Source organism: Oncorhynchus tshawytscha, linkage group LG33 (genome assembly GCF_018296145.1).
Source record: "Oncorhynchus tshawytscha isolate Ot180627B linkage group LG33, Otsh_v2.0, whole genome shotgun sequence".
Taxonomy (NCBI): Eukaryota; Metazoa; Chordata; class Actinopteri; order Salmoniformes; family Salmonidae; genus Oncorhynchus; species Oncorhynchus tshawytscha.
Window position 1 is genome coordinate 14602576 of NC_056461.1, and position 26800 is coordinate 14629375.

General features: G+C 42.2%; 1 protein-coding gene across 2 annotated transcripts in view; it reads left to right on the forward strand.

The window, feature by feature from the left end:
* The window catches only part of LOC112235802 (USP6 N-terminal-like protein), an 81766-nt gene that overhangs the window by 24435 nt on the left and 30531 nt on the right, over positions 1–26800 (forward strand). The window contains exon 1 of one of the 2 annotated variants that reach the window (XM_024404321.2): positions 1925–3767. The exons of the other annotated variant lie outside the window; for it this stretch is intronic. Coding sequence (XP_024260089.2) covers positions 3692–3767 — 76 coding nt within the window. The 5' untranslated portion in view covers positions 1925–3691. Of the gene's footprint in view, positions 1–1924; positions 3768–26800 lie in introns of those variants that run through there. 2 annotated transcript variants of the gene reach the window in all.

Below are 26800 nucleotides of genomic sequence, written 5' to 3' on the forward strand. Positions count from 1 at the left end.
GTCAGAGTCATTAAAACTCGTTTTTCAACCACTCCACAAATGTCTTGTTAACAAACTATAGTTTTGGCAAGTCGGTTAGGACATCTACTTTGTGCATGACACAAGTCATTTTTACAACATTTGTTTACAGACAGATTATTTCACTTATAATTCACTGTATCACAATTCTAGTGGGGCAGAAGTTTACATACACTAAGTTGACTGTGCCTTTAAACAGATTGGAAAATTCCAGAAAATGTCAAAGCTTTAGAAGATTCTGATAGGCTAATTGACATAATTAGAGTCAATTGGAGGTGTTCCTGTGGATGTATTTCAAGGCCTATCTTCAAACTCAGTGCTTCTTTGCTTGACATCATGGGAAAATCTAAAGATATCAGCCAAGACCTCAGGAAAAATTGGAGTCTGGTTCATTATTGGGAGCAATTTCCAAATGCCTGAAGGTACCACGTTCATCTGTACAAACAATAGTACGCAAGTATAAACACCATGGGACCACCCAGCCGTCATACCACTCAGGAAGGAGACGCTTTCTGTCTCCTAGAGATGAACGTACTTTGGTACGAAAAGTGCAAATCAATCCCAGAACAGCAAAGGACCTTGTGAAGATGCTGGAGGAAACAGGTACAACAGTATCTATATCCACAGTAAAACGAGTCCTATGTCGACATAACCTCAAAGGCCACTCAGCAAGGAAGAAGCCACTGCTCCAAAACCGCCATTAAAAAGCCAGACTATGGTTTGCAACTCTACATGATGACAAAGATCGTACTTTTTTGGAGAAATGTCTTCTGGTCTGATTAAACAAAAATAGAACTGTTTGGCCATGATGACCATTGTTATGTTTGGAGGAAAAAGGGGGAGGCTTGCAAGTCAAAGAACACCATCCCAACCGTGAAGCACGGGGTGGCAGCATCATGTTGTGGGGGTGCTTTGCTGCAGGAGGGACTGATGCTCTTCACAAAATAGATGGCATCACGAGGGAGGAAAAGGATGTGGATATATTGAAGCAACATCTCAAGACATCATGCAGAAAGTTAAAGCTTGCTCGCAAATGGGTCTTCCAAATGGACAATGACCCCAAGCATACCTCCAAAGTTGTGTATTGGAGTGACCATCACAAAGCCCTGACCTCAATCCCATAGAAAATTTGTGGGCAGAACTGAAAATGTGTGTCTGAGCAAGGAGGCCTACAATCGTGACTCAGTTAGACCAGCTCTGTCAGGAGGAATGGGCCAAAATTCACCCAAATTATTGTGGGAAACATGTGGAAGACTACCAGAAACGTTTGACCCAAGTTAAACAATTTAAAGGCAATGCTACCAAATACTAATTGATTGTATGTAAACTTCTGATCCACTGGGAATGTGATGAAAGAACTAAAAGCTGAAATAAATCATTCTCTACTATTATTCTGACATTTGACATTCTTAAAATAAAGTGGTGATCCTAACTGATCTAAGACAAAAAAACTGAGTTTAAATGTATTTGGCTAAAGTGTATGTAAACTTCCGGCTTCAACTGTATATACTGACACACACACACACACAGAGACAAATACTGATTATCACACACAGCTGTTTTTTTTTTACTCCCCCTATATTTGATGTACATGTACCAGGCTTCAGAGTGATGGTGGAGCAGGGGGTCGTCACTAAGCGGGGGTGACAAAACTGAAAGAGCGGGAGGGATGTGAATTTGGAAGGGGGGAACGAGAGAGGAGCAGAGCACGGGGAGAGAGCAGAGCACGGGGAGAGAGGGAGAAGTGAGAGAGGATTCAACGGGGCGAGAGACCAATGAGTTGGGTGGACTGACTGCCGTACCCCAGTGAGCTAGCTAGCTGTGGATGTGAGCAGAGTGGCGTGTCTTTGGAGCAGGGATACTGCTGCTATTGATCCAAACCACCTTCATCTGTTCTGCCTGCCAGGTGTACTGCTACAGCACAGCTCTCTGAACAGAGAGGGAGAGCAACAGAGAGAGATCTACCAGTCTCCTCCCTGTGTTCCTCAAAGCTGGGTGCGTGTGTTCACCTCTACTGCCTCTGCCGAACAAGATAAGTGTGTGTGTGTGTGTGGGAGCACCGACGGAAAACAACCACACACTCTCTCCGTTGAGCCTGAGAGTCTCAGAAGAGCAGCTAACAAACCAACGACCTCCAGCTTCCAGCCGTCGGGTTGAGATGACATTGTGTGTGATTTGAGCTTCACTTGAGCGTGATCTACTTTACCTGGACTTGTGAGAGCGGTGGTCTGGTATTAATGGACATGTGAGAGCGGTGGTCTGGGTATTAATGGATATGTGAGAGCGGTGGTCTGGTATTAATGGACATGTGAGAGCGGTGGTCTGGTATTAATGGACATGTGAGAGCGGTGGTCTGGTATTAATGGATATGTGAGAGCGGTGGTCTGGTATTAATGGACATGTGAGAGCGGTGGTCTGGGTATTAATGGATATGTGAGAGCGGTGGTCTGGTATTAATGGACATGTGAGAGCGGTGGTCTGGTATTAATGGACATGTGAGAGCGGTGGTCTGGTATTAATGGACATGTGAGAGCGGTGGTCTGGGTATTAATGGATATGTGAGAGCGGTGGTCTGGGTATTAATGGATATGTGAGAGCGGTGGTCTGGGTATTAATGGATATGTGAGAGCGGTGGTCTGGTTTTAATGAATATGTGAGAGCGGTGGTCTGGTATTAATGAATATGTGAGAGCGGTGGTCTGGTATTAATGGACATGTGAGAGCGGTGGTCTGGGTATTAATGGACATGTGAGAGCGGTGGTCTGGGTATTAATGGACATGTGAGAGCGGTGGTCTGGGTATTAATGGACATGTGAGAGCGGTGGTCTGGTATTTCTGGACCTGTGAGAGCGGTGGTCTGGGTATTTCTGGACCTGTGAGAGCGGTGGTCTGGGTATTAATGGACATGTGAGAGCGGTGGTCTGGTATTTCTGGACCTGTGAGAGCGGTGGTCTGGTATTTCTGGACCTGTGAGAGCGGTGGTCTGGGTATTTCTGGACCTGTGAGAGCGGTGGTCTGGGTATTTCTGGACCTGTGAGAGCGGTGGTCTGGCTATTTCTGGACCTGTGAGAGCGGTGGTCTGGTATTCCTGGACCTGTGAGAGTCGTAGGAGGATGGGAGGAAATCAGCTACCTGGACAGAACAACTGCTGACCCCTGGAGAGAGAGGAGAGGAAGAGCAGTGATGCAGATTGCCTTCAGTGTCTTAGAACAGACTGCCTCTCTAGGTCGACCTAAATGTGACTGCCTTAGATATTCACATGTAGCAGAGTAGGAGAGAAAGTGTGTGTGAGTGCTAGGGACGTGCATGTGTGATCGCGTAAGTGAGTGTTGAGGGCTTGCTGCTGGTGCTGAGAGCGACTGAGGAGAGAGGGAGGTTGGATCGGAGCTGTTAGAAAAAAGGCTTAGGGATGACTGGGTGGAACTGGAGGCGATAGCTAACCTTGGAATCATCCTTGGAAGCTTGAGCGTCTTCCGAGGAACTAGGACTGGTGAAAGATCCGGGCTCTGTGGACCCTAAACCTGGTGCCTAGGGATAAGATGGGATCCAAGATTTGAGATCTGAACTTTTTAAGACATTGGGATGATTTCAGAGGACCCTGTGAGGGATGAGGTTGTCGGGGGTGCGAGAGTGGGCTCCCCACGCCCGGTGAACATGGTTGGCCCCTCCCCACTATGAGCATGCAGGTGCTTCATATGGTCAGGGAGCTGGTGTCTCCCTCCCGACGCAGAGCAGCCGCCAGATACGGAGGTGTGTGTTTTTCAAGTTTTATTGTGTCGTGGACAAGTACAGTGAAATGCCTTTCTTTCTTTTGTGTCTGTCTGTCACTGTGCGTGTCTGTCACTGTGTCTGTCTGTCACTGTGTGTGTCTGTCACTGTGTGTGTCTGTCACTGTGTGTGTCTGTCACTGTGTGTGTCTGTCACTGTGCGTGTCTGTCACTGTGTCTGTCTGTCACTGTGTGTGTCTGTCACTGTGTGTGTCTGTCACTGTGTGTGTCTGTCACTGTGCGTGTCTGTCACTGTGTCTGTCTGTCACTGTGTGTGTCTGTCACTGTGTGTGTCTGTCACTGTGTGTGTCTGTCACTGTGCGTGTCTGTCACTGTGTCTGTCTGTCACTGTGTCTGTCTGTCACTGTGCGTGTCTGTCACTGTGTGTGTCTGTCACTGTGTGTGTCTGTCACTGTGTGTGTCTGTCACTGTGTGTGTCTGTCACTGTGTGTGTCTGTCACTGTGTGTGTCTGTCACTGTGCGTGTCTGTCACTGTGCGTGTCTGTCTGTCACTGTGTCTGTCTGTCACTGTGCGTGTCTGTCACTGTGTGTGTCTGTCACTGTGTGTGTCTGTCACTGTGTGTGTCTGTCACTGTGCGTGTCTGTCACTGTGTGTGTCTGTCACTGTGCGTGTCTGTCACTGTGCGTGTCTGTCACTGTGCGTGTCTGTCACTGTGTGTGTCTGTCACTGTGTGTGTCTGTCACTGTGTGTGTCTGTCACTGTGTGTGTCTGTCACTGTGTGTGTCTGTCACTGTGCGTGTGTGTCACTGTGCGTGTCTGTCACTGTGTGTGTCTGTCACTGTGTGTGTCTGTCACTGTGCGTGTCTGTCACTGTGTGTGTCTGTCACTGTGTGTGTCTGTCACTGTGTGTGTCTGTCACTGTGTGTGTCTGTCACTGTGTGTGTCTGTCACTGTGCGTGTCTGTCACTGTGCGTGTCTGTCACTGTGTGTGTCTGTCACTGTGTGTGTCTGTCACTGTGTGTGTCTGTCACTGTGCGTGTCTGTCACTGTGCGTGTCTGTCACTGTGCGTGTCTGTCACTGTGCGTGTCTGTCACTGTGTCTGTCTGTCACTGTGTCTGTCTGTCACTGTGTCTGTCTGTCACTGTGTCTGTCTGTCACTGTGTGTGTCTGTCACTGTGTGTGTCTGTCACTGTGTGTGTCTGTCACTGTGTGTGTCTGTCACTGTGCGTGTCTGTCACTGTGTCTGTCTGTCACTGTGTGTGTCTGTCACTGTGTGTGTCTGTCACTGTGTGTGTCTGTCACTGTGCGTGTCTGTCACTGTGTCTGTCTGTCACTGTGTGTGTCTGTCACTGTGTGTGTCTGTCACTGTGTGTGTCTGTCACTGTGTGTGTCTGTCACTGTGTCTGTCTGTCACTGTGTCTGTCTGTCACTGTGTGTGTCTGTCACTGTGTGTGTCTGTCACTGTGTGTGTCTGTCACTGTGCGTGTCTGTCACTGTGCGTGTCTGTCACTGTGTCTGTCTGTCACTGTGTCTGTCTGTCACTGTGTGTGTCTGTCACTGTGTCTGTCTGTCACTGTGTCTGTCTGTCACTGTGCGTGTCTGTCACTGTGTCTGTCTGTCACTGTGTCTGTCTGTCACTGTGTCTGTCTGTCACTGTGTCTGTCTGTCACTGTGTGTGTCTGTCACTGTGTCTGTCTGTCACTGTGTCTGTCTGTCACTGTGTCTGTCTGTCACTGTGTGTGTCTGTCACTGTGCGTGTCTGTCACTGTGTCTGTCTGTCACTGTGCGTGTCTGTCACTGTGTGTGTCTGTCACTGTGCGTGTCTGTCACTGTGTCTGTCTGTCACTGTGCGTGTCTGTCACTGTGCGTGTCTGTCACTGTGCCTGTCTGTCACTGTGTCTGTCTGTCACTGTGCGTGTCTGTCACTGTGCGTGTCTGTCACTGTGTCTGTCTGTCACTGTGTCTGTCTGTCACTGTGCGTGTCTGTCACTGTGTGTGTCTGTCACTGTGTGTGTCTGTCACTGTGCGTGTCTGTCACTGTGTCTGTCTGTCACTGTGTGTGTCTGTCACTGTGTGTGTCTGTCACTGTGTGTGTCTGTCACTGTGTCTGTCTGTCACTGTGTGTGTCTGTCACTGTGCGTGTCTGTCACTGTGTCTGTCTGTCACTGTGTCTGTCTGTCACTGTGTCTGTCTGTCACTGTGCGTGTCTGTCACTGTGTGTGTCTGTCACTGTGTCTGTCTGTCACTGTGTCTGTCTGTCACTGTGTCTGTCTGTCACTGTGCGTGTCTGTCACTGTGCGTGTCTGTCACTGTGCGTGTCTGTCACTGTGCGTGTCTGTCACTGTGCGTGTCTGTCACTGTGCGTGTCTGTCACTGTGCGTGTCTGTCACTGTGTGTGTCTGTCACTGTGCGTGTCTGTCACTGTGCGTGTCTGTCACTGTGCGTGTCTGTCACTGTGTGTGTCTGTCACTGTGCGTGTCTGTCACTGTGTCTGTCTGTCACTGTGTGTGTCTGTCACTGTGTGTGTCTGTCACTGTGTGTGTCTGTCACTGTGCGTGTCTGTCACTGTGTCTGTCTGTCACTGTGTCTGTCTGTCACTGTGTCTGTCTGTCACTGTGTCTGTCTGTCACTGTGTGTGTCTGTCACTGTGTGTGTCTGTCACTGTGTGTGTCTGTCACTGTGCGTGTCTGTCACTGTGCGTGTCTGTCACTGTGCGTGTCTGTCACTGTGCGTGTCTGTCACTGTGCGTGTCTGTCACTGTGCGTGTCTGTCACTGTGTCTGTCTGTCACTGTGCGTGTCTGTCACTGTGCGTGTCTGTCACTGTGCCTGTCTGTCACTGTGCGTGTCTGTCACTGTGCGTGTCTGTCACTGTGCGTGTCTGTCTGTCACTGTGCGTGTCTGTCACTGTGCGTGTCTGTCACTGTGCGTGTCTGTCACTGTGCGTGTCTGTCTGTCTGTCACTGTGCGTGTCTGTCACTGTGCGTGTCTGTCTGTCTGTCACTGTGCGTGTCTGTCTGTCTGTCACTGTGCGTGTCTGTCTGTCTGTCACTGTGCGTGTCTGTCACTGTGCGTGTCTGTCACTGTGCGTGTCTGTCACTGTGCGTGTCTGTCACTGTGCGTGTCTGTCACTGTGCGTGTCTGTCTGTCACTGTGCGTGTCTGTCACTGTGCGTGTCTGTCACTGTGCGTGTCTGTCACTGTGCGTGTCTGTCTGTCTGTCACTGTGCGTGTCTGTCACTGTGCGTGTCTGTCACTGTGCGTGTCTGTCACTGTGCGTGTCTGTCTGTCACTGTGCGTGTCTGTCTGTCACTGTGCATGTCTGTCTGTCACTGTGCGTGTCTGTCTGTCACTGTGTGTGTCTGTCTGTCACTGTGCGTGTCTGTCTGTCACTGTGCGTGTCTGTCTGTCACTGTGCGTGTCTGTCACTGTGCGTCTGTCACTGCGTGTCTGTCACTGTGCGTCTGTCACTGCGTGTCTGTCACTGTGCGTGTCTGTCACTGTGCGTGTCTGTCTGTCACTGTGCGTGTCTGTCACTGTGCGTGTCTGTCACTGTGCGTGTCTGTCTGTCACTGTGCGTTGTCACTGTGCGTTGTCACTGTGCGTGTCTGTCACTGTGCGTGTCTGTCTGTCACTGTGCGTGTCTGTCTGTCACTGTGCGTGTCTGTCTGTCACTGTGCGTGTCTGTCTGTCACTGTGCGTGTCTGTCTGTCACTGTGCGTGTCTGTCTGTCACTGTGCGTGTCTGTCTGTCACTGTGTCACTGTGTGTGTGTGTGTGTGTGTCTGTCACTGTGTGTGTGTGTATGTCACTGTGTCTGTCTGTCACTGTGTGTGTCTGTCACTGTGTGTGTGTGCGTGTGTGTCACTGTGTGTGTCTGTCTGTCACTGTGTGTCTGTCACTGTGCGTGTCTGTCACTGTGCGTGTCTGTCACTGTGCGTGTCTCACTGCGCGTCTGTCACTGTGCGCGTCTGTCTGTGTGTGTGTCTGTGTCTGTCACTGTGTCTGTGTCTGTCACTGTGTGTGTGTGTGTCTGTCACTGTGTGTGCGTGTCTGTCACTGTGTGTGTGTGTCTGTCACTGTGTGTGTGTGTCTGTCACTGTGTGTGTGTATCTGTCACTGTGCGTGTCTGTCACTGTGCTGTGTATTAGCTCTACTGTGTCGCTGAAAATGAATGCCATTGACTTCTTACAGATCCCTTGTGTGTCTGTGTTTGAGAGAGTTGGCTAGAGAGAAAGAGACTCCCTTGGTACTGCTGTAATGGCTCTGTTGCTATGGGGTGTGTGTGTCTGTGTGTGTGTGTCTGTGTGTGTGTCCGGTGAGTGCTAAAGAATGAAGGAAGGTGCCCTGGGGTAATGGGACACTTGGTGAACCCCGACCTCTAGTCCTGTCTGCTGATTGGACCAGCTCTGTTGGGTCAGTGATGGGCTGTGGGCACTAATGATTGGCTTTTCACTGCCAAAGGCTCAGTCTACACTCTGAGGAGAATCACCTGGGCTCTGGGTGGGGCCGTAACACTCTGCATCCCCATTCAGGCTACTGGCTAGTGATTATATGGGTTGTGATGTGGTTTATTTTTAAACATTGACAGCCTATTTAAAGACATCGAGGCCTCAAGCATCTCCTTAACAAAGGCTGCCTCTATTCTCTTAGCCCTGTGTATCTAAGCTCTGTTCTCTTAGCCCTGTGTATCTAAGCTCTGTTCTCTTAGCCCTGTGTATCTAAGCTCTGTTCTCTTAGCCCTGTGTATCTAAGCTCTGTTCTCTTAGCCCTGTGTATCTAAGCTCTGTTCTCTTAGCCCTGTGTATCTAAGCTCTGTTCTCTTAGCCCTGTGTATCTAAGCTCTGTTCTCTTAGCCCTGTGTATCTAAGCTCTGTTCTCTTAGCCCTATGTATCTAAGCTCTGTTCTCTTAGCCCTGTGTATCTAAGCTCTGTTCTCTTAGCCCTGTGTATCTAAGCTCTGTTCTCTTAGCCCTGTGTATCTAAGCTCTGTTCTCTTAGCCCTGTGTATCTAAGCTCTGTTCTCTTAGCCCTGTGTATCTAAGCTCTGTTCTCTTAGCCCTGTGTATCTAAGCTCTGTTCTCTTAGCCCTGTGTATCTAAGCTCTGTTCTCTTAGCCCTGTGTATCTAAGCTCTGTTCTCTTAGCCCTGTGTATCTAAGCTCTGTTCTCTTAGCCCTGTGTATCTAAGCTCTGTTCTCTTAGCCCTGTGTATCTAAGCTCTGTTCTCTTAGCCCTGTGTATCTAAGCTCTGTTCTCTTAGCCCTGTGTATCTAAGCTCTGTTCTCTTAGCCCTGTGTATCTAAGCTCTGTTCTCTTAGCCCTGTGTATCTAAGCTCTGTTCTCTTAGCCCTGTGTATCTAAGCTCTGTTCTCTTAGCCCTGTGTATCTAAGCTCTGTTCTCTTAGCCCTGTGTATCTAAGCTCTGTTCTCTTAGCCCTGTGTATCTAAGCTCTGTTCTCTTAGCCCTGTGTATCTAAGCTCTGTTCTCTTAGCCCTGTGTATCTAAGCTCTGTTCTCTTAGCCCTGTGTATCTAAGCTCTGTTCTCTTAGCCCTGTGTATCTAAGCTCTGTTCTCTTAGCCCTGTGTATCTAAGCTCTGTTCTCTTAGCCCTGTGTATCTAAGCTCTGTTCTCTTAGCCCTGTGTATCTAAGCTCTGTTCTCTTAGCCCTGTGTATCTAAGCTCTACTCTCTTAGCCCTGTGTATCTAAGCTCTGTTCTCTTAGCCCTGTGTATCTAAGCTCTGTTCTCTTTGCCCTGTGTATCTAAGCTCTGTTCTCTTTGCCCTGTGTATCTAAGCTCTGTTCTCTTAGCCCTGTGTATCTAAGCTCTACTCTCTTAGCCCTGTGTATCTAAGCTCTGTTCTCTTAGCCCTGTGTATCTAAGCTCTGTTCTCTTAGCCCTGTGTATCTAAGCTCTGCTCTCTTAGCCCTGTGTATCTAAGCTCTGTTCTCTTAGCCCTGTGTATCTAAGCTCTGTTCTCTTAGCCCTGTGTATCTAAGCTCTGTTCTCTTAGCCCTGTGTATCTAAGCTCTACTCTCTTAGCCCTGTGTATCTAAGCTCTGTTCTCTTAGCCCTGTGTATCTAAGCTCTGTTCTCTTAGCCCTGTGTATCTAAGCTCTGTTCTCTTAGCCCTGTGTATCTAAGCTCTGTTCTCTTAGCCCTGTGTATCTAAGCTCTGTTCTCTTAGCCCTGTGTATCTAAGCTCTGTTCTCTTAGCCCTGTGTATCTAAGCTCTGTTCTCTTAGCCCTGTGTATCTAAGCTCTGTTCTCTTAGCCCTGTGTATCTAAGCTCTGTTCTCTTAGCCCTGTGTATCTAAGCTCTGTTCTCTTAGCCCTGTGTATCTAAGCTCTGTTCTCTTAGCCCTGTGTATCTAAGCTCTGTTCTCTTAGCCCTGTGTATCTAAGCTCTGTTCTCTTAGCCCTGTGTATCTAAGCTCTGTTCTCTTAGCCCTGTGTATCTAAGCTTTTTTACATGCCAGGGGGAGGGGAAACCGATTACACACTTCTCACCTCACTGCTTGTTAATGATGAAATCTGTGTGTGCGTGCACATGCATGTACGTTTGTGACGTGTATGAAAAAATAAATAAAATGTTAACCTTTATTTGACTAGGCAAGTCCGTGAAGAACAAAGACTGCCTACCCCGGCCACACCGGGCCGACACTTCGCGGGCCTATGGGTCTCCCAATCACGGCCGGTTGTGATACAGCCTGGAATCGAACCAGGGTCTGTAGTGACTCTTCTAGCACTGAGATGCAGTGGCTTAGACTGCTGCGCCACTCAGGATTCCACAGGGATTTTCTTTGTGATATTTGCAGGCAAAAATGCTTGATTTTGCTGTGGCAATTCTGACATTTTGGATGGTGACGATTTTGTCCAATTTGTCACGAAATTGCCCTGACTAGCGATAAAGTTGAAGTGTGGCTTGATTTAACCATATTTGTGGGCTGATTTGTTGAAATTGTGAGCCCTCTTTTTCTACTGCGGTGATGGGTCAGTGTTATGCGATTTAATAATGCGATGATTTGACTGTTTTATGCGAAAATGGCAACAACAAAAAAATGCAACCAGGTTCACGGAATCCTGAAAGAAACTGGTTTGTGTGTTTCTCAACATATTGAGCCTGATATTAACAAACAAAAAATCCAATTCCCTGTGTAGAAGCATGTAATCACTGTGCTGGAGGCAGGAGCAGTGGAACAGAGCTGGTGTTGTAGAGAGTTGAGCTTCTCATCGATCTGTGATGCCCACTACAAAGGAAACATTGAGTTTAGGGCCCTCCGCCTTCCATCTCACTGCGATTTTAATCTCTGGCCATCGACCCTGCGGAGAAATTCTCAACACACACAAACCTACACAGGTGCACACAAACACTGATATGTACACACTTTGCTTTAGACACACACACACACACACACACCACAGAGCTGCTGAGACAGTCAGGTGCTGTCTGTCAGTGGGTTATCTCCTCCCCCAGACAGTAGCAGAAGCCTTGGTTGCTACTGTAGGTAGTGTTCTGTGGTACAGGTTCTGTCTGTCACTGGGTTATCTGCTGAGGTGTGGGGTTGGTGAGAGAGGGGGCGCGGTGAGATGATGACATTTTCAGTCTGTCACTTCAGACTGCTGGAACACAGTATGTGTAATGTGTCCTTTGACGTATCAGCAGGGTCTTAATCAGTGGTGTAAAAATACTTTGAAGTACACTTAAGTAGGTTATCTTTACTATTTATATTTTTGACAACTTTTACTTCACTACATTCCTAAAGAAAATGCTGTACTTTTCATACATTTTCCCTGACACCCAAAAGTACTCGTTACATTTTGACAGGAAAATGGTCCAGTTCACACACTTATCAAGAGAACATCCCTGGTCATCCCTACTGCATCTGATCTGGCAGACTCACTAAACATGTGCTTCGTTTGTAAATTAATATCAGAGTAGTTGTAGTGTACCCCTGGTTATCTGTAAATTAATATCAGAGTAGTTGTAGTGTACCCCTGGTTATCTGTAAATTAATATCAGAGTAGTTGTAGTGTACCCCTGGTTATCTGTAAATTAATATCAGAGTAGTTGTAGTGTACTCCTGGTTATCTGTAAATTAATATCAGAGTAGTTGTAGTGTACTCCTGGTTATCTGTAAATTAATATCAGAGTAGTTGTAGTGTACCCCTGGTTATCTGTAAATTAATATCAGAGTAGTTGTAGTGTACCCCTGGTTATCTGTAAATTAATATCAGAGTAGTTGTAGTGTACTCCTGGTTATCTGTAAATTAATATCAGAGTAGTTGTAGTGTACCCCTGGTTATCTGTAAATTAATATCAGAGTAGTTGTAGTGTACTCCTGGTTATCTGTAAATTAATATCAGAGTAGTTGTAGTGTACTCCTGGTTATCTGTAAATTAATATCAGAGTAGTTGTAGTGTACCCCTGGTTATCTGTAAATTAATATCAGAGTAGTTGTAGTGTACCCCTGGTTATCTGTAAATTAATATCAGAGTAGTTGTAGTGTACCCTGGTTATCTGTAAATTAATATCAGAGTAGTTGTAGTGTACCCTGGTTATCTGTAAATTAATATCAGAGTAGTTGTAGTGTACCCCTGGTTATCTGTAAATTAATATCAGAGTAGTTGTAGTGTACCCCTGGTTATCTGTAAATTAATATCAGAGTAGTTGTAGTGTACCCCTGGTTATCTGTAAATTAATATCAGAGTAGTTGTAGTGTACCCCTGGTTATCTGTAAATTAATATCAGAGTAGTTGTAGTGTACCCCTGGTTATCTGTAAATTAATTGTGCTGTCTGGTTTGCATAATATAAGGAATTTGAAATGATTAATACTTTTACTTTTGATACTGAAGTATATTTAAAACCAAATACTTTGACTTTTACTCTAGTAGTATTTTACTGGTTGACTTTCACTTTTGCTTGAGTCATTTTCTATTAACGTATCTAGTTTTACTCAAGTATGGCTTTTGAGTACCACCACTGGTCTTTCTCTCTCAGGATGTAGAATGTATATTATCTCTCAGGATGTAGAATGTACATGTCTGTATATGTAAAGTATCAGCAGGGTCTTTATCTCTCTGGATGTAGAATGTACATGTCTGTATATGTAAAGTATCAGCAGGGTCTTTATCTCTCTGGATGTAGAATGTATATTATCTCTCTGGATGTAGAATGTATATTATCTCTCTGGATGTAGAATGTACATGTCTGTATATGTAAAGTATCAGCAGGGTCTTTATCCCTCAGGATGTAGAATGTATATTATCTCTCTGGATGTAGAATGTACATGTCTGTATATGTAAAGTATCAGCAGGGTCTTTATCCCTCAGGATGTAGAATGTACATGTCTGTATATGTAAAGTATCAGCAGGGTCTTTATCCCTCAGGATGTAGAATGTACATGTCTGTATATGTAAAGTATCAGCAGGGTCTTTATCCCTCAGGATGTAGAATGTACATGTCTGTATATGTAAAGTATCAGCAGGGTCTTTCTCTCTCAGGATGTAGAATGTACATGTCTGTATATGTAAAGTATCAGCAGGGTCTTTATCTCTCAGGATGTAGAATGTACATGTCTGTATATGTAAAGTATCAGCAGGGTCTTTATCCCTCAGGATGTAGAATGTACATGTCTGTATATGTAAAGTATCAGCAGGGTCTTTATCCCTCAGGATGTAGAATGTACATGTCTGTATATGTAAAGTATCAGCAGGGTCTTTATCTCTCAGGATGTAGAATGTACATGTCTGTATATGTAAAGTATCAGCAGGGTCTTTATCTCTCAGGATGTAGAATGTACATGTCTGTATATGTAAAGTATCAGCAGGGTCTTTATCTCTCAGGATGTCTTTATCCCTCAGGATGTAATGTACATGTCTGTATATGTAAAGTATCAGCAGGGTCTTTATCCCTCAGGATGTAGAATGTACATGTCTGTATATGTAAAGTATCAGCAGGGTCTTTATCTCTCTGGATGTAGAATGTACATGTCTGTATATGTAAAGTATCAGCAGGGTCTTTATCCCTCAGGATGTAGAATGTACATGTCTGTATATGTAAAGTATCAGCAGGGTCTTTATCTCTCAGGATGTAGAATGTACATGTCTGTATATGTAAAGTATCAGCAGGGTCTTTATCCCTCAGGATGTAGAATGTACATGTCTGTATATGTAAAGTATCAGCAGGGTCTTTATCCCTCAGGATGTAGAATGTATATTATCTCTCTGGATGTAGAATGTACATGTCTGTATATGTAAAGTATCAGCAGGGTCTTTATCTCTCAGGATGTAGAATGTACATGTCTGTATATGTAAAGTATCAGCAGGGTCTTTATCTCTCAGGATGTAGAATGTACATGTCTGTATATGTAAAGTATCAGCAGGGTCTTTATCTCTCAGGATGTAGAATGTACATGTCTGTATATGTAAAGTATCAGCAGGGTCTTTATCCCTCAGGATGTAGAATGTACATGTCTGTATATGTATCCTCAATGTAGAATGTACATGTCTGTAGGGTCTTTATCTCTCAGGATGTAGAATGTACATGTCTGTATATGTAAAGTATCAGCAGGGTCTTTATCCCTCAGGATGTAGAATGTATATTATCTCTCTGGATGTAGAATGTACATGTCTGTATATGTAAAGTATCAGCAGGGTCTTTATCCCTCAGGATGTAGAATGTACATGTCTGTATATGTAAAGTATCAGTATCTCTGGATGTAGAATGTACATGTCTGTATATGTAAAGTATCAGCAGGGTCTTTATCCCTCAGGATGTAGAATGTACATGTCTGTATATGTAAAGTATCAGCAGGGTCTTTATCTCTCAGGATGTAGAATGTACATGTCTGTATGTGTAAATGTATATGTACATGTCTGTATATGTAAAGTATCAGCAGGGTCTTTATCCCTCAGGATGTAGAATGTATATTATCTCTCAGGATGTAGAATGTACATGTCTGTATATGTAAAGTATCAGCAGGGTCTTTATCTCTCAGGATGTAGAATGTACATGTCTGTGTATGTATGTCTGTAATGTAAAGTATCAGCAGGGTCTTTATCCCTCAGGATGTAGAATGTATATTATCTCTCAGGATGTAGAATGTACATGTCTGTATATGTAAAGTATCAGCAGGGTCTTTATCCCTCAGGATGTAGAATGTACATGTCTGTATATGTAAAGTATCAGCAGGGTCTTTATCCTCAGGATGTAGAATGTACATGTCTGTATATGTAAAGTATCAGCAGGGTCTTTATCTCTCAGGATGGAATGTACATGTCTGTATATGTAAAGTATCAGCAGGGTCTTTATCTCTCAGGATGTAGAATGTACATGTCTGTATATGTAAAGTATCAGCAGGGTCTTTATCTCTCAGGATGTAGAATGTACATGTCTGTATATGTAAAGTATCAGCAGGGTCTTTATCTCTCAGGATGTAGAATGTACATGTCTGTATATGTAAAGTATCAGCAGGGTCTTTCTCTCTCAGGATGTAGAATGTACATGTCTGGATATGTAAAGTATCAGCAGGGTCTTTATCTCTCTGGATGTAGAATGTATATTATCCCTCAGGATGTAGAATGTACATGTCTGTATATGTAAAGTATCAGCAGGGTCTTTATCCCTCAGGATGTAGAATGTACATGTCTGTATATGTAAAGTATCAGCAGGGTCTTTATCTCTCAGGATGTAGAATGTACATGTCTGTATATGTAAAGTATCAGCAGGGTCTTTATCCCTCAGGATGTAGAATGTACATGTCTGTATATGTAAAGTATCAGCAGGGTCTTTATCCCTCAGGATGTAGAATGTATATTATCTCTCAGGATGTAGAATGTACATGTCTGTATATGTAAAGTATCAGCAGGGTCTTTATCTCTCAGGATGTAGAATGTACATGTCTGTATATGTAAAGTATCAGCAGGGTCTTTATCCCTCAGGATGTAGAATGTACATGTCTGTATATGTAAAGTATCAGCAGGGTCTTTATCTCTCTGGATGTAGAATGTACATGTCTGTATATGTAAAGTATCAGCAGGGTCTTTATCTCTCAGGATGTAGAATGTACATGTCTGTATATGTAAAGTATCAGCAGGGTCTTTATCTCTCAGGATGTAGAATGTACATGTCTGTATATGTAAAGTATCAGCAGGGTCTTTATCCCTCAGGATGTAGAATGTATATTATCTCTCAGGATGTAGAATGTACATGTCTGTATATGTAAAGTATCAGCAGGGTCTTTATCCCTCAGGATGTAGAATGTACATGTCTGTATATGTAAAGTATCAGCAGGGTCTTTATCCCTCAGGATGTAGAATGTACATGTCTGTATATGTAAAGTATCAGCAGGGTCTTTATCCCTCAGGATGTAGAATGTATATTATCTCTCAGGATGTGTACATGTCTGTATATGTAAAGTATCAGCAGGGTCTTTATCCCTCAGGATGTAGAATGTATATTATCTCTATATGTAGAATGTACATGTCTGTATATGTAAAGTATCAGGGGTCTTTATCCCTCAGGATGTAGAATGTATATTATCTCTCTGGATGTAGAATGTACATGTCTGTATATGTAAAGTATCAGCAGGGTCTTTATCCCTCAGGATGTAGAATGTATATTATCTCTCTGGATGTAGAATGTACATGTCTGTATATGTAAAGTATCAGCAGGGTCTTTATCCCTCAGGATGTAGAATGTACATGTCTGTATATGTAAAGTATCAGCAGGGTCTTTATCCCTCAGGATGTAGAATGTACATGTCTGTATATGTAAAGTATCAGCAGGGTCTTTATCCCTCAGGATGTAGAATGTACATGTCTGTATATGTAAAGTATCAGCAGGGTCTTTATCCTCAGGATGTAGAATGTATATGTCTGTAGGATGTAGAATGTATGTCTGTATATGTAAAGTATCAGGGTCTTTATCTCTCTGGATGTAGAATGTACATGTCTGTATATGTAAAGTATCAGCAGGGTCTTTATCCCTCAGGATGTAGAATGTATATTATCTCTCTGGATGTAGAATGTACATGTCTGTATATGTAAAGTATCAGCAGGGTCTTTATCCCTCAGGATGTAGAATGTACATGTCTGTATATGTAAAGTATCAGCAGGGTCTTTATCCCTCAGGATGTAGAATGTACATGTCTGTATATGTAAAGTATCAGCAGGGTCTTTCTCTCTCAGGATGTAGAATGTATATTATCTCTCTGGATGTAGAATGTACATGTCTGTATATGTAAAGTATCAGCAGGGTCTTTATCTCTCTGGATGTAGAATGTACATGTCTGTATATGTAAAGTATCAGCAGGGTCTTTATCTCTCAGGATGTAGAATGTACATGTCTGTATATGTAAAGTATCAGCAGGGTCTTTATCTCTCTGGATGTAGAATGTACATGTCTGTATATGTAAAGTATCAGCAGGGTCTTTATCTCTCAGGATGTAGAATGTACATGTCTGTATATGTATATCAGTAAAGTATCAGCAGGGTCTTTATCTCTCAGGATGTAGAATGTACATGTCTGTATATGTAAAGTATCAGCAGGGTCTTTATCCCTCAGGATGTAGAATGTATATTATCTCTCAGGATGTAGAATGTACATGTCTGTATATGTAAAGTATCAGCAGGGTCTTTATCCCTCAGGATGTAGAATGTACATGTCTGTATATGTAAAGTATCAGCAGGGTCTTTATCCCTCAGGATGTAGAATGTACATGTCTGTATATGTAAAGTATCAGCAGGGTCTTTATCCCTCAGGATGTAGAATGTATATTATCTCTCAGGATATAGAATGTACATGTCTGTATATGTAAAGTATCAGCAGGGTCTTTATCCCTCAGGATGTAGAATGTATATTATCTCTCAGGATGTAGAATGTACATGTCTGTATATGTAAAGTATCAGCAGGGTCTTTATCCCTCAGGATGTAGAATGTATATTATCTCTCTGGATGTAAATGTATCAGCAGGGTCTTTATCCCTCAGGATGTAGAATGTATCCCTCAGGATGTAGAATGTATATCAGGATGGGTCTCTCTGGATGTAGAATGTACATGTCTGTATATGTAAAGTATCAGCAGGGTCTTTATCCCTCAGGATGTAGAATGTACATGTCTGTATATGTAAAGTATCAGCAGGGTCTTTATCCTCAGGATGTAGAATGTACATGTCTTTATCCCTCAGGATGTATGTACATGTCTGTATATGTAAAGTATCAGCAGGGTCTTTATCCCTCAGGATGTAGAATGTACATGTCTGTATATGTAAAGTATCAGCAGGGTCTTTATCTCTCAGGATGTAGAATGTACATGTCTGTATATGTAAAGTATCAGCAGGGTCTTTATCCTCAGGATGTAGAATGTACATGTCTGTCTGTATATGTAAAGTATCAGCAGGGTCTTTATCCCTCAGGATGTAGAATGTACATGTCTGTATATTATCTCAGCTGTATATGTAAAGTATCAGGGTCTTTATCTCTCAGGATGTAGAATGTACATGTCTGTATATGTAAAGTATCAGCAGGGTCTTTATCCCTCAGGATGTAGAATGTACATGTCTGTATATGTAAAGTATCAGCAGGGTCTTTATCTCTCAGGATGTAGAATGTACATGTCTGTATATGTAAAGTATCAGCAGGGTCTTTATCCCTCAGGATGTAGAATGTACATGTCTGTATATGTAAAGTATCAGCAGGGTCTTTATCCCTCAGGATGTAGAATGTATATTATCTGTATATGTAAATGTACATGTCTGTATCAGCAGGGTCTTTATCTCTCAGGATGTAGAATGTACATGTCTGTATATGTAAAGTATCAGCAGGGTCTTTATCCCTCAGGATGTAGAATGTATATGTCTGGATGTATATGTCTGTATATGTAAGTATCAGCAGGGTCTTTATCCCTCAGGATGTAGAATGTATATTATCTCTCTGGATGTAGAATGTACATGTCTGTATATGTAAAGTATCAGCAGGGTCTTTATCTCTCAGGATGTAGAATGTACATGTCTGTATATGTAAAGTATCAGCAGGGTCTTTATCCCTCAGGATGTAGAATGTACATGTCTGTATATGTAAAGTATCAGCAGGGTCTTTATCCCTCAGGATGTAGAATGTACATGTCTGTATATGTAAAGTATCAGCAGGGTCTTTATCCCTCAGGATGTAGAATGTACATGTCTGTATATGTAAAGTATCAGCAGGGTCTTTATCTCTGGATGTAGAATGTACATGTCTGTATATGTAAAGTATCAGCAGGGTCTTTATCCCTCAGGATGTAGAATGTATATTATCTATATTATCTCTGGATGTAGAATGTACATGTCTGTATATGTAAAGTATCAGCAGGGTCTTTATCCCAGGATCAGGATGTAGAATGTACATGTCTGTATATGTAAAGTATCAGCAGGGTCTTTATCCCTCAGGATGTAGAATGTATATTATCTGTCAGGATGTAGAATGTATCAGCAGGGTCTTTATCATGTAGAATGTACATGTCTGTATATGTAAAGTATCAGCAGGGTCTTTATCCCTCAGGATGTAGAATGTATATTATCATGTCTGTCTGTATATGTAAAGTATCAGCAGGGTCTTTATCCCTCAGGATGTAGAATGTACATGTCTGTATATGTAAAGTATCAGCAGGGTCTTTATCCCTCAGGATGTAGAATGTACATGTCTGTATATGTAAAGTATCAGCAGGGTCTTTATCTCTCTGGATGTAGAATGTACATGTCTGTATATGTAAAGTATCAGCAGGGTCTTTATCCCTCAGGATGTAGAATGTATATTATCTCTCAGGATGTAGAATGTATCATGTCTGTATATGTAAAGTATCAGCAGGGTCTTTATCCCTCAGGATGTAGAATGTATATTATCTCTCAGGATGTAGAATGTACATGTCTGTATATGTAAAGTATCAGCAGGGTCTTTATCCCAGGATGTAGGATGTAGAATGTATATTATATCATGTAGAATGTACATGTCTGTATATGTAAAGTATCAGCAGGGTCTTTATCCCTCAGGATGTAGAATGTATATTATCTCTCTGGATGTAGAATGTATATTATCTCTGGATGTAGAATGTATATTATATCAGCAGTAGGTATTTATCTCTCTGGATGTAGAATGTACATGTCTGTATATGTAAAGTATCAGCAGGGTCTTTATCCCTCTTTATCTCTCAGGATGTAGAATGTACATGTCTGTATATGTAAAGTATCAGCAGGGTCTTTATCTCTCAGGATGTAGAATGTACATGTCTGTATATGTAAAGTATCAGCAGGGTCTTTATCCCTCAGGATGTAGAATGTACATGTCTGTATATGTAAAGTATCAGCAGGGTCTTTATCCCTCAGGATGTAGAATGTATATTATCTCTCTGGATGTAGAATGTACATGTCTGTATATGTAAAGTATCAGCAGGGTCTTTATCTCTCTGGATGTAGAATGTATATTATCTCTCTGGATGTAGAATGTACATGTCTGTATATGTAAAGTATCAGCAGGGTCTTTATCCCTCAGGATGTAGAATGTATATTATCTCTCTGGATGTCATGTCTGTATATGTAAAGTATCAGCAGGGTCTTTATCCCTCAGGATGTAGAATGTATATTATCTCTCTGGAGGATGTAATGTACATGTCTGTATATGTAAAGTATCAGCAGGGTCTTTATCCCTCAGGATGTAGAATGTATATTATCTCTCTGGATGTAGAATGTATATTATCTCTTTATCTGGATGTAGAATGTACATGTCTGTATATGTAAAGTATCAGCAGGGTCTTTATCCCTCAGGATGTAGAATGTAATTATCTCTCAGTGTAGAATGTACATGTCTGTATATGTAAAGTATCAGCAGGGTCTTTATCCCTCAGGATGTAGAATGTATATTATCAGCAGGGTCTTTATCTGGGATGTAGAATGTACATGTCTGTATATGTAAAGTATCAGCAGGGTCTTTATCCCTCAGGATGAAATGTATGTCTGTATATATCTCTTTATCTGGATGTAGAATGTACATGTCTGTATATGTAAAGTATCAGTAGAATGTACATGTCTGTATATGGTCTTTATCCCTCAGGATGTAGAATGTACATGTCTGTATATGTAAAGTATCAGCAGGGTCTTTATCCCTCAGGATGTAGAATGTATCATGTCTGTATATGTAAAGTATCAGCAGGGTCTTTATCCCTCAGGATGTAGAATGTACATGTCTGTATATGTAAAGTATCAGCAGGGTCTTTATCTCTCAGGATGTAGAATGTACATGTCTGTATATGTAAAGTATCAGCAGGGTCTTTATCCCTCAGGATGTAGAATGTATATTATCTCTCTGGATGTGTACATGTCTGTATATGTAAAGTATCAGCAGGGTCTTTATCCCTCAGGATGTAGAATGTATATTATCTCTCAGGATGTAGAATGTACATGTCTGTATATGTAAAGTATCAGCAGGGTCTTTATCCTCTCAGGATGGGATGTAGAATGTACATGTCTGTATATGTAAAGTATCAGCAGGGTCTTTATCCCTCAGGATGTAGAATGTATATTATCTCTCTGGATGTAGAATGTACATGTCTGTATATGTAAAGTATCAGCAGGGTCTTTATCCCTCAGGATGTAGAATGTATATTATCTCTCTGGGATGTAGAATGTACATGTCTGTATATGTAAAGTATCAGCAGGGTCTTTATCCCTCAGGATGTAGAATGTACATGTCTGTATATGTAAAGTATCAGCAGGGTCTTTATCCCTCAGGATGTAGAATGTATATTATCTCTCAGGATGTATGTCTGTATATGTAAAGTATCAGGAGTAGAATGTCTTTATCAGCAGGGTCTCCTCAGGATGTAGAATGTACATGTCTGTATATGTAAAGTATCAGCAGGGTCTTTATCCCTCAGGATGTAGAATGTACATGTCTGTATATGTAAAGTATCAGCAGGGTCTTTATCCCTCAGGATGTAGAATGTACATGTCTGTATATGTAAAGTATCAGGATGTAGAATGTCTTTATCTCTCTGGATGTAGAATGTACATGTCTGTATATGTAAAGTATCAGCAGGGTCTTTATCCCTCAGGATGTAGAATGTATATTATCTCTCTGGATGTAGAATGTACATGTCTGTATATGTAAAGTATCAGCAGGGTCTTTATCCCTCAGGATGTAGAATGTACATGTCTTATATGTAAAGTATCAGCAGGGTCTTTATCTCTCAGGATGTAGAATGTACATGTCTGTATATGTAAAGTATCAGCAGGGTCTTTATCCCTCAGGATGTAGAATGTACATGTCTGTATGGATGTAAAGTATCAGCAGGGTCTTTATCTCTCAGGATGTAGAATGTATATTATCTCTCAGGATGTAGAATGTATATTATCTCTCAGGATGTAGAATGTACATGTCTGTATATGTAAAGTATCAGCAGGGTCTTTATCCCTCAGGATGTAGGATGTAGAATGTACATGTCTGTATATGTAAAGTATCAGCAGGGTCTTTATCCCTCTGGATGTAGAATGTACATGTCTGTATATGTAAAGTATCAGCAGGGTCTTTATCCCTCAGGATGTAGAATGTATATTATCTCTCTGGATGTAGAATGTAGCATGGTCTGTATATGTAAATGTAGAATGTACATGTCTGTATATGTAAAGTATCAGCAGGGTCTTTATCTCTCTGGATGTAGAATGTATATTATCTCTCTGGATGTAGAATGTACATGTCTGTATATGTAAAGTATCAGCAGGGTCTTTATCCCTCAGGATGTAGAATGTATATTATCTCTCTGGATGTAGAATGTACATGTCTGTATATGTAAAGTATCAGCAGGGTCTTTATCCCTCAGGATGTAGAATGTATATTATCTCTCTGGATGTAGAATGTACATGTCTGTATATGTAAAGTATCAGCAGGGTCTTTATCCCTCAGGATGTAGAATGTATATTATCTCTCTGGATGTAGAATGTACATTATCCCTCAGGATGTAGAATGTATATTATCTCTCAGGATGTAGAATGTATATTATCTCTCTGGATGTAGAATGTACATGTCTGTATATGTAAAGTATCAGCAGGGTCTTTATCCCTCAGGATGTAGAATGTATATTATCTCTCAGGATGTAGAATGTACATGTCTGTATATCTCTTTATCCCTGGATGTAGAATGTACATGTCTGTATATGTAAAGTATCAGCAGGGTCTTTATCCCTCAGGATGTAGAATGTACATGTCTGTATATGTAAAGTATCAGCAAGGTCTTTATCCCTCAGGATGTAGAATGTACATGTCTGTATATGTAAAGTATCAGCAGGGTCTTTATCCCTCAGGATGTAGAATGTACATGTCTGTATATGTAAAGTATCAGCAGGGTCTTTATCTCTCTGGATGTAGAATGTACATGTCTGTATATGTAAAGTATCAGCAGGGTCTTTATCCCTCAGGATGTAGAATGTATATTATCTCTCTGGATGTAGAATGTACATGTCTGTATATGTAAAGTATCAGCAGGGTCTTTATCCTCAGGATGTAGAATGTACATGTCTGTCTGTATATGTAAAGTATCATCCCTCAGGATGTAGAATGTACATGGGTCTTTATCTCTCTGGATGTAGAATGTACATGTCTGTATATGTAAAGTATCAGCAGGGTCTTTATCCCTCAGGATGTAGAATGTACATGTCTGTATATGTAAAGTATCAGCAGGGTCTTTATCTCTCAGGATGTAGAATGTACATGTCTGTATATGTAAAGTATCAGCAGGGTCTTTATCCCTCAGGATGTAGAATGTACATGTCTGTATATGTAAAGTATCAGCAGGGTCTTTATCCCTCAGGATGTAGAATGTATATTATCTCTCTGGATGTAGAATGTACATGTCTGTATATGTAAAGTATCAGCAGGGTCTTTATCTCTCAGGATGTAGAATGTACATGTCTGTATATGTAAAGTATCAGCAGGGTCTTTATCTGGATGTAGAATGTACATGTCTGTATATGTAAAGTATCAGCAGGGTCTTTATCAGGATGTAGAATGTACATGTCTGTATATGTAAAGTATCAGCAGGGTCTTTATCTCTCAGGATGTAGAATGTACATGTCTGTATATGTAAAGTATCAGCAGGGTCTTTATCTCTCAGGATGTAGAATGTATATTTTATCTCTCAGGATGTAGAATGTACATGTCTGTCTGTATATGTAAAGTATCAGCAGGGTCTTTATCTCTCAGGATGTAGAATGTACATGTCTGTATATGTAAAGTATCAGCAGGGTCTTTATCTCTCAGGATGTAGAATGTACATGTCTGTATATGTAAAGTATCAGCAGGGTCTTTATCTCTCAGGATGTAGAATGTACATGTCTGTATATGTAAAGTATCAGCAGGGTCTTTATCTCTCAGGATGTAGAATGTACATGTCTGTATATGTAAAGTATCAGCAGGGTCTTTATCTCTCAGGATGTAGAATGTATATTATCTCTCAGGATGTAGAATGTACATGTCTGTATATGTAAAGTATCAGCAGGGTCTTTATCCCTCAGGATGTAGAATGTATATTATCTCTCAGGATGTAGAATGTACATGTCTGTATATGTAAAGTATCAGCAGGGTCTTTATCCCTCAGGATGTAGAATGTATATTATCTCTCAGGATGTAGAATGTATATTATCTCTCTGGATGTAGAATGTACATGTCTGTATATGTAAAGTATCAGCAGGGTCTTTATCCCTCAGGATGTAGAATGTATATTATCTCTCTGGATGTAGAATGTACATGTCTGTATATGTAAAGTATCAGCAGGGTCTTTATCCCTCAGGATGTAGAATGTATATTATCTCTCTGGATGTAGAATGTACATGTCTGTATATGTAAAGTATCAGCAGGGTCTTTATCCCTCAGGATGTAGAATGTATATTATCTCTCTGGATGTAGAATGTACATGTCTGTATATGTAAAGTATCAGCAGGGTCTTTATCCCTCAGGATGTAGAATGTATATTATCTCTCTGGATGTAGAATGTACATGTCTGTATATGTAAAGTATCAGCAGGGTCTTTATCCCTCAGGATGTAGAATGTACATGTCTGTATATGTAAAGTATCAGCAGGGTCTTTATCCCTCAGGATGTAGAATGTATATTATCTCTCAGGATGTAGAATGTATATTATCTCTCTGGATGTAGAATGTACATGTCTGTATATGTAAAGTATCAGCAGGGTCTTTATCCCTCAGGATGTAGAATGTACATGTCTGTATATGTAAAGTATCAGCAGGGTCTTTATCCCTCAGGATGTAGAATGTACATGTCTGTATATGTAAAGTATCAGCAGGGTCTTTATCCCTCAGGATGTAGAATGTACATGTCTGTATATGTAAAGTATCAGCAGGGTCTTTATCTCTCTGGATGTAGAATGTACATGTCTGTATATGTAAAGTATCAGCAGGGTCTTTATCCCTCAGGATGTAGAATGTATATTATCTCTCTGGATGTAGAATGTACATGTCTGTATATGTAAAGTATCAGCAGGGTCTTTATCCCTCAGGATGTAGAATGTACATGTCTGTATATGTAAAGTATCAGCAGGGTCTTTATCTCTCAGGATGTAGAATGTACATGTCTGTATATGTAAAGTATCAGCAGGGTCTTTATCCCTCAGGATGTAGAATGTACATGTCTGTATATGTAAAGTATCAGCAGGGTCTTTATCTCTCTGGATGTAGAATGTATATTATCTCTCAGGATGTAGAATGTACATGTCTGTATATGTAAAGTATCAGCAGGGTCTTTATCCCTCAGGATGTAGAATGTACATGTCTGTATATGTATGTGCAGAATCAGTAAGGACTTCTGAGCGTTTGTGAACGAAAATGTCCCTATATTTGAACTGACATCTTGGGATAGTACTAAACTCCCTCCTTTTGTTGGGTCTGACATTCTACTGGCCAGGCAGGTGGCAGGAGGAGCTAGGAGCAGTACTACAGTCCAGCATGCCAGCCCATGCTCACTAGGGTCGTGTTCAGTAGCGAGCAAGTTACGTTCTGATCTTGTCCAATAAGAACACCGATATTTGGTTGTCCTTTGCAAAACGTTTTGCTACATGGTGTCCCTCCGAACACCACCCAGCCTGCCTCAGCAGGTAGCCTGGCAGGTAGGAGCATTGGGCCAGTAACCAAAAGGTTGCTGGATCGAATCCCTGAGCTGACAAGGTACAAACCTGTCATTCTGCCCCTGAGCAAGGCAGTTAACCCACTGTTCCCCGGGCACCGACGACATGGATGTCGATTGAGGCAGCCCCCCCGCACCTCTCTGATCCAGAGGGGTTGGGTTAAATGCAGAAGACACATTTCAGTTGAATTCATTCAGTTGTACAACTGACTAGGTTTCCCCCTTTCCCATACTGCTGTACTGTGCTGGAACTGAGATGGGTCCATAGGGATTTATAACCAGTCTAAAGCAGCCTGCTGCTCCAGTGCCAAGCTGCAGTCTTCTTCCCTCTCAGCCACTCTGCTCTGGTCAGCAGCGCTGGCATCTTACAATCTCTGTAATGAATTCTGCATGAAGGACGTTTCTCTCCTCACTCTCCTCCCTCTCGATCTCTCTTTCTCCCTCCCATCTTAAAACGCTCATATTTCTAACTGCTAGGAGAGAGAGGCTCTCTCAATTATTCAAATGATGTGCCAGCAGCTTGAAGAAAAGTGTGATTTGTTTTTTCTGTAGTGGAACACATCAAGTTGGCAACTATTGGCGCTGTGTGTGTGTGTGTGAGAGCGCGGCTTCAAACATTGCATGCTGGGTTGTCAGAAGGATAGAGGTAGAGTTCAGACCCCCCTCTTGTTAAACCGCAGGTAGCCGGTTAGCATCTACCCACCGATATCAAAGCCATTTTAGCATCTAGTCTAACTGTTTGCCGTATAAGCACCCAGAGGGGAAAAGCTAGGCTACATATTGTTCTTGGCCTCACAGGAGAATGTATGCATGTGGTGGACGGAGCTGTATCTGTTAGAGCAACATATTAGATAAGATAGCAAATGGCACTCAACACTGCTTCTGTTTGT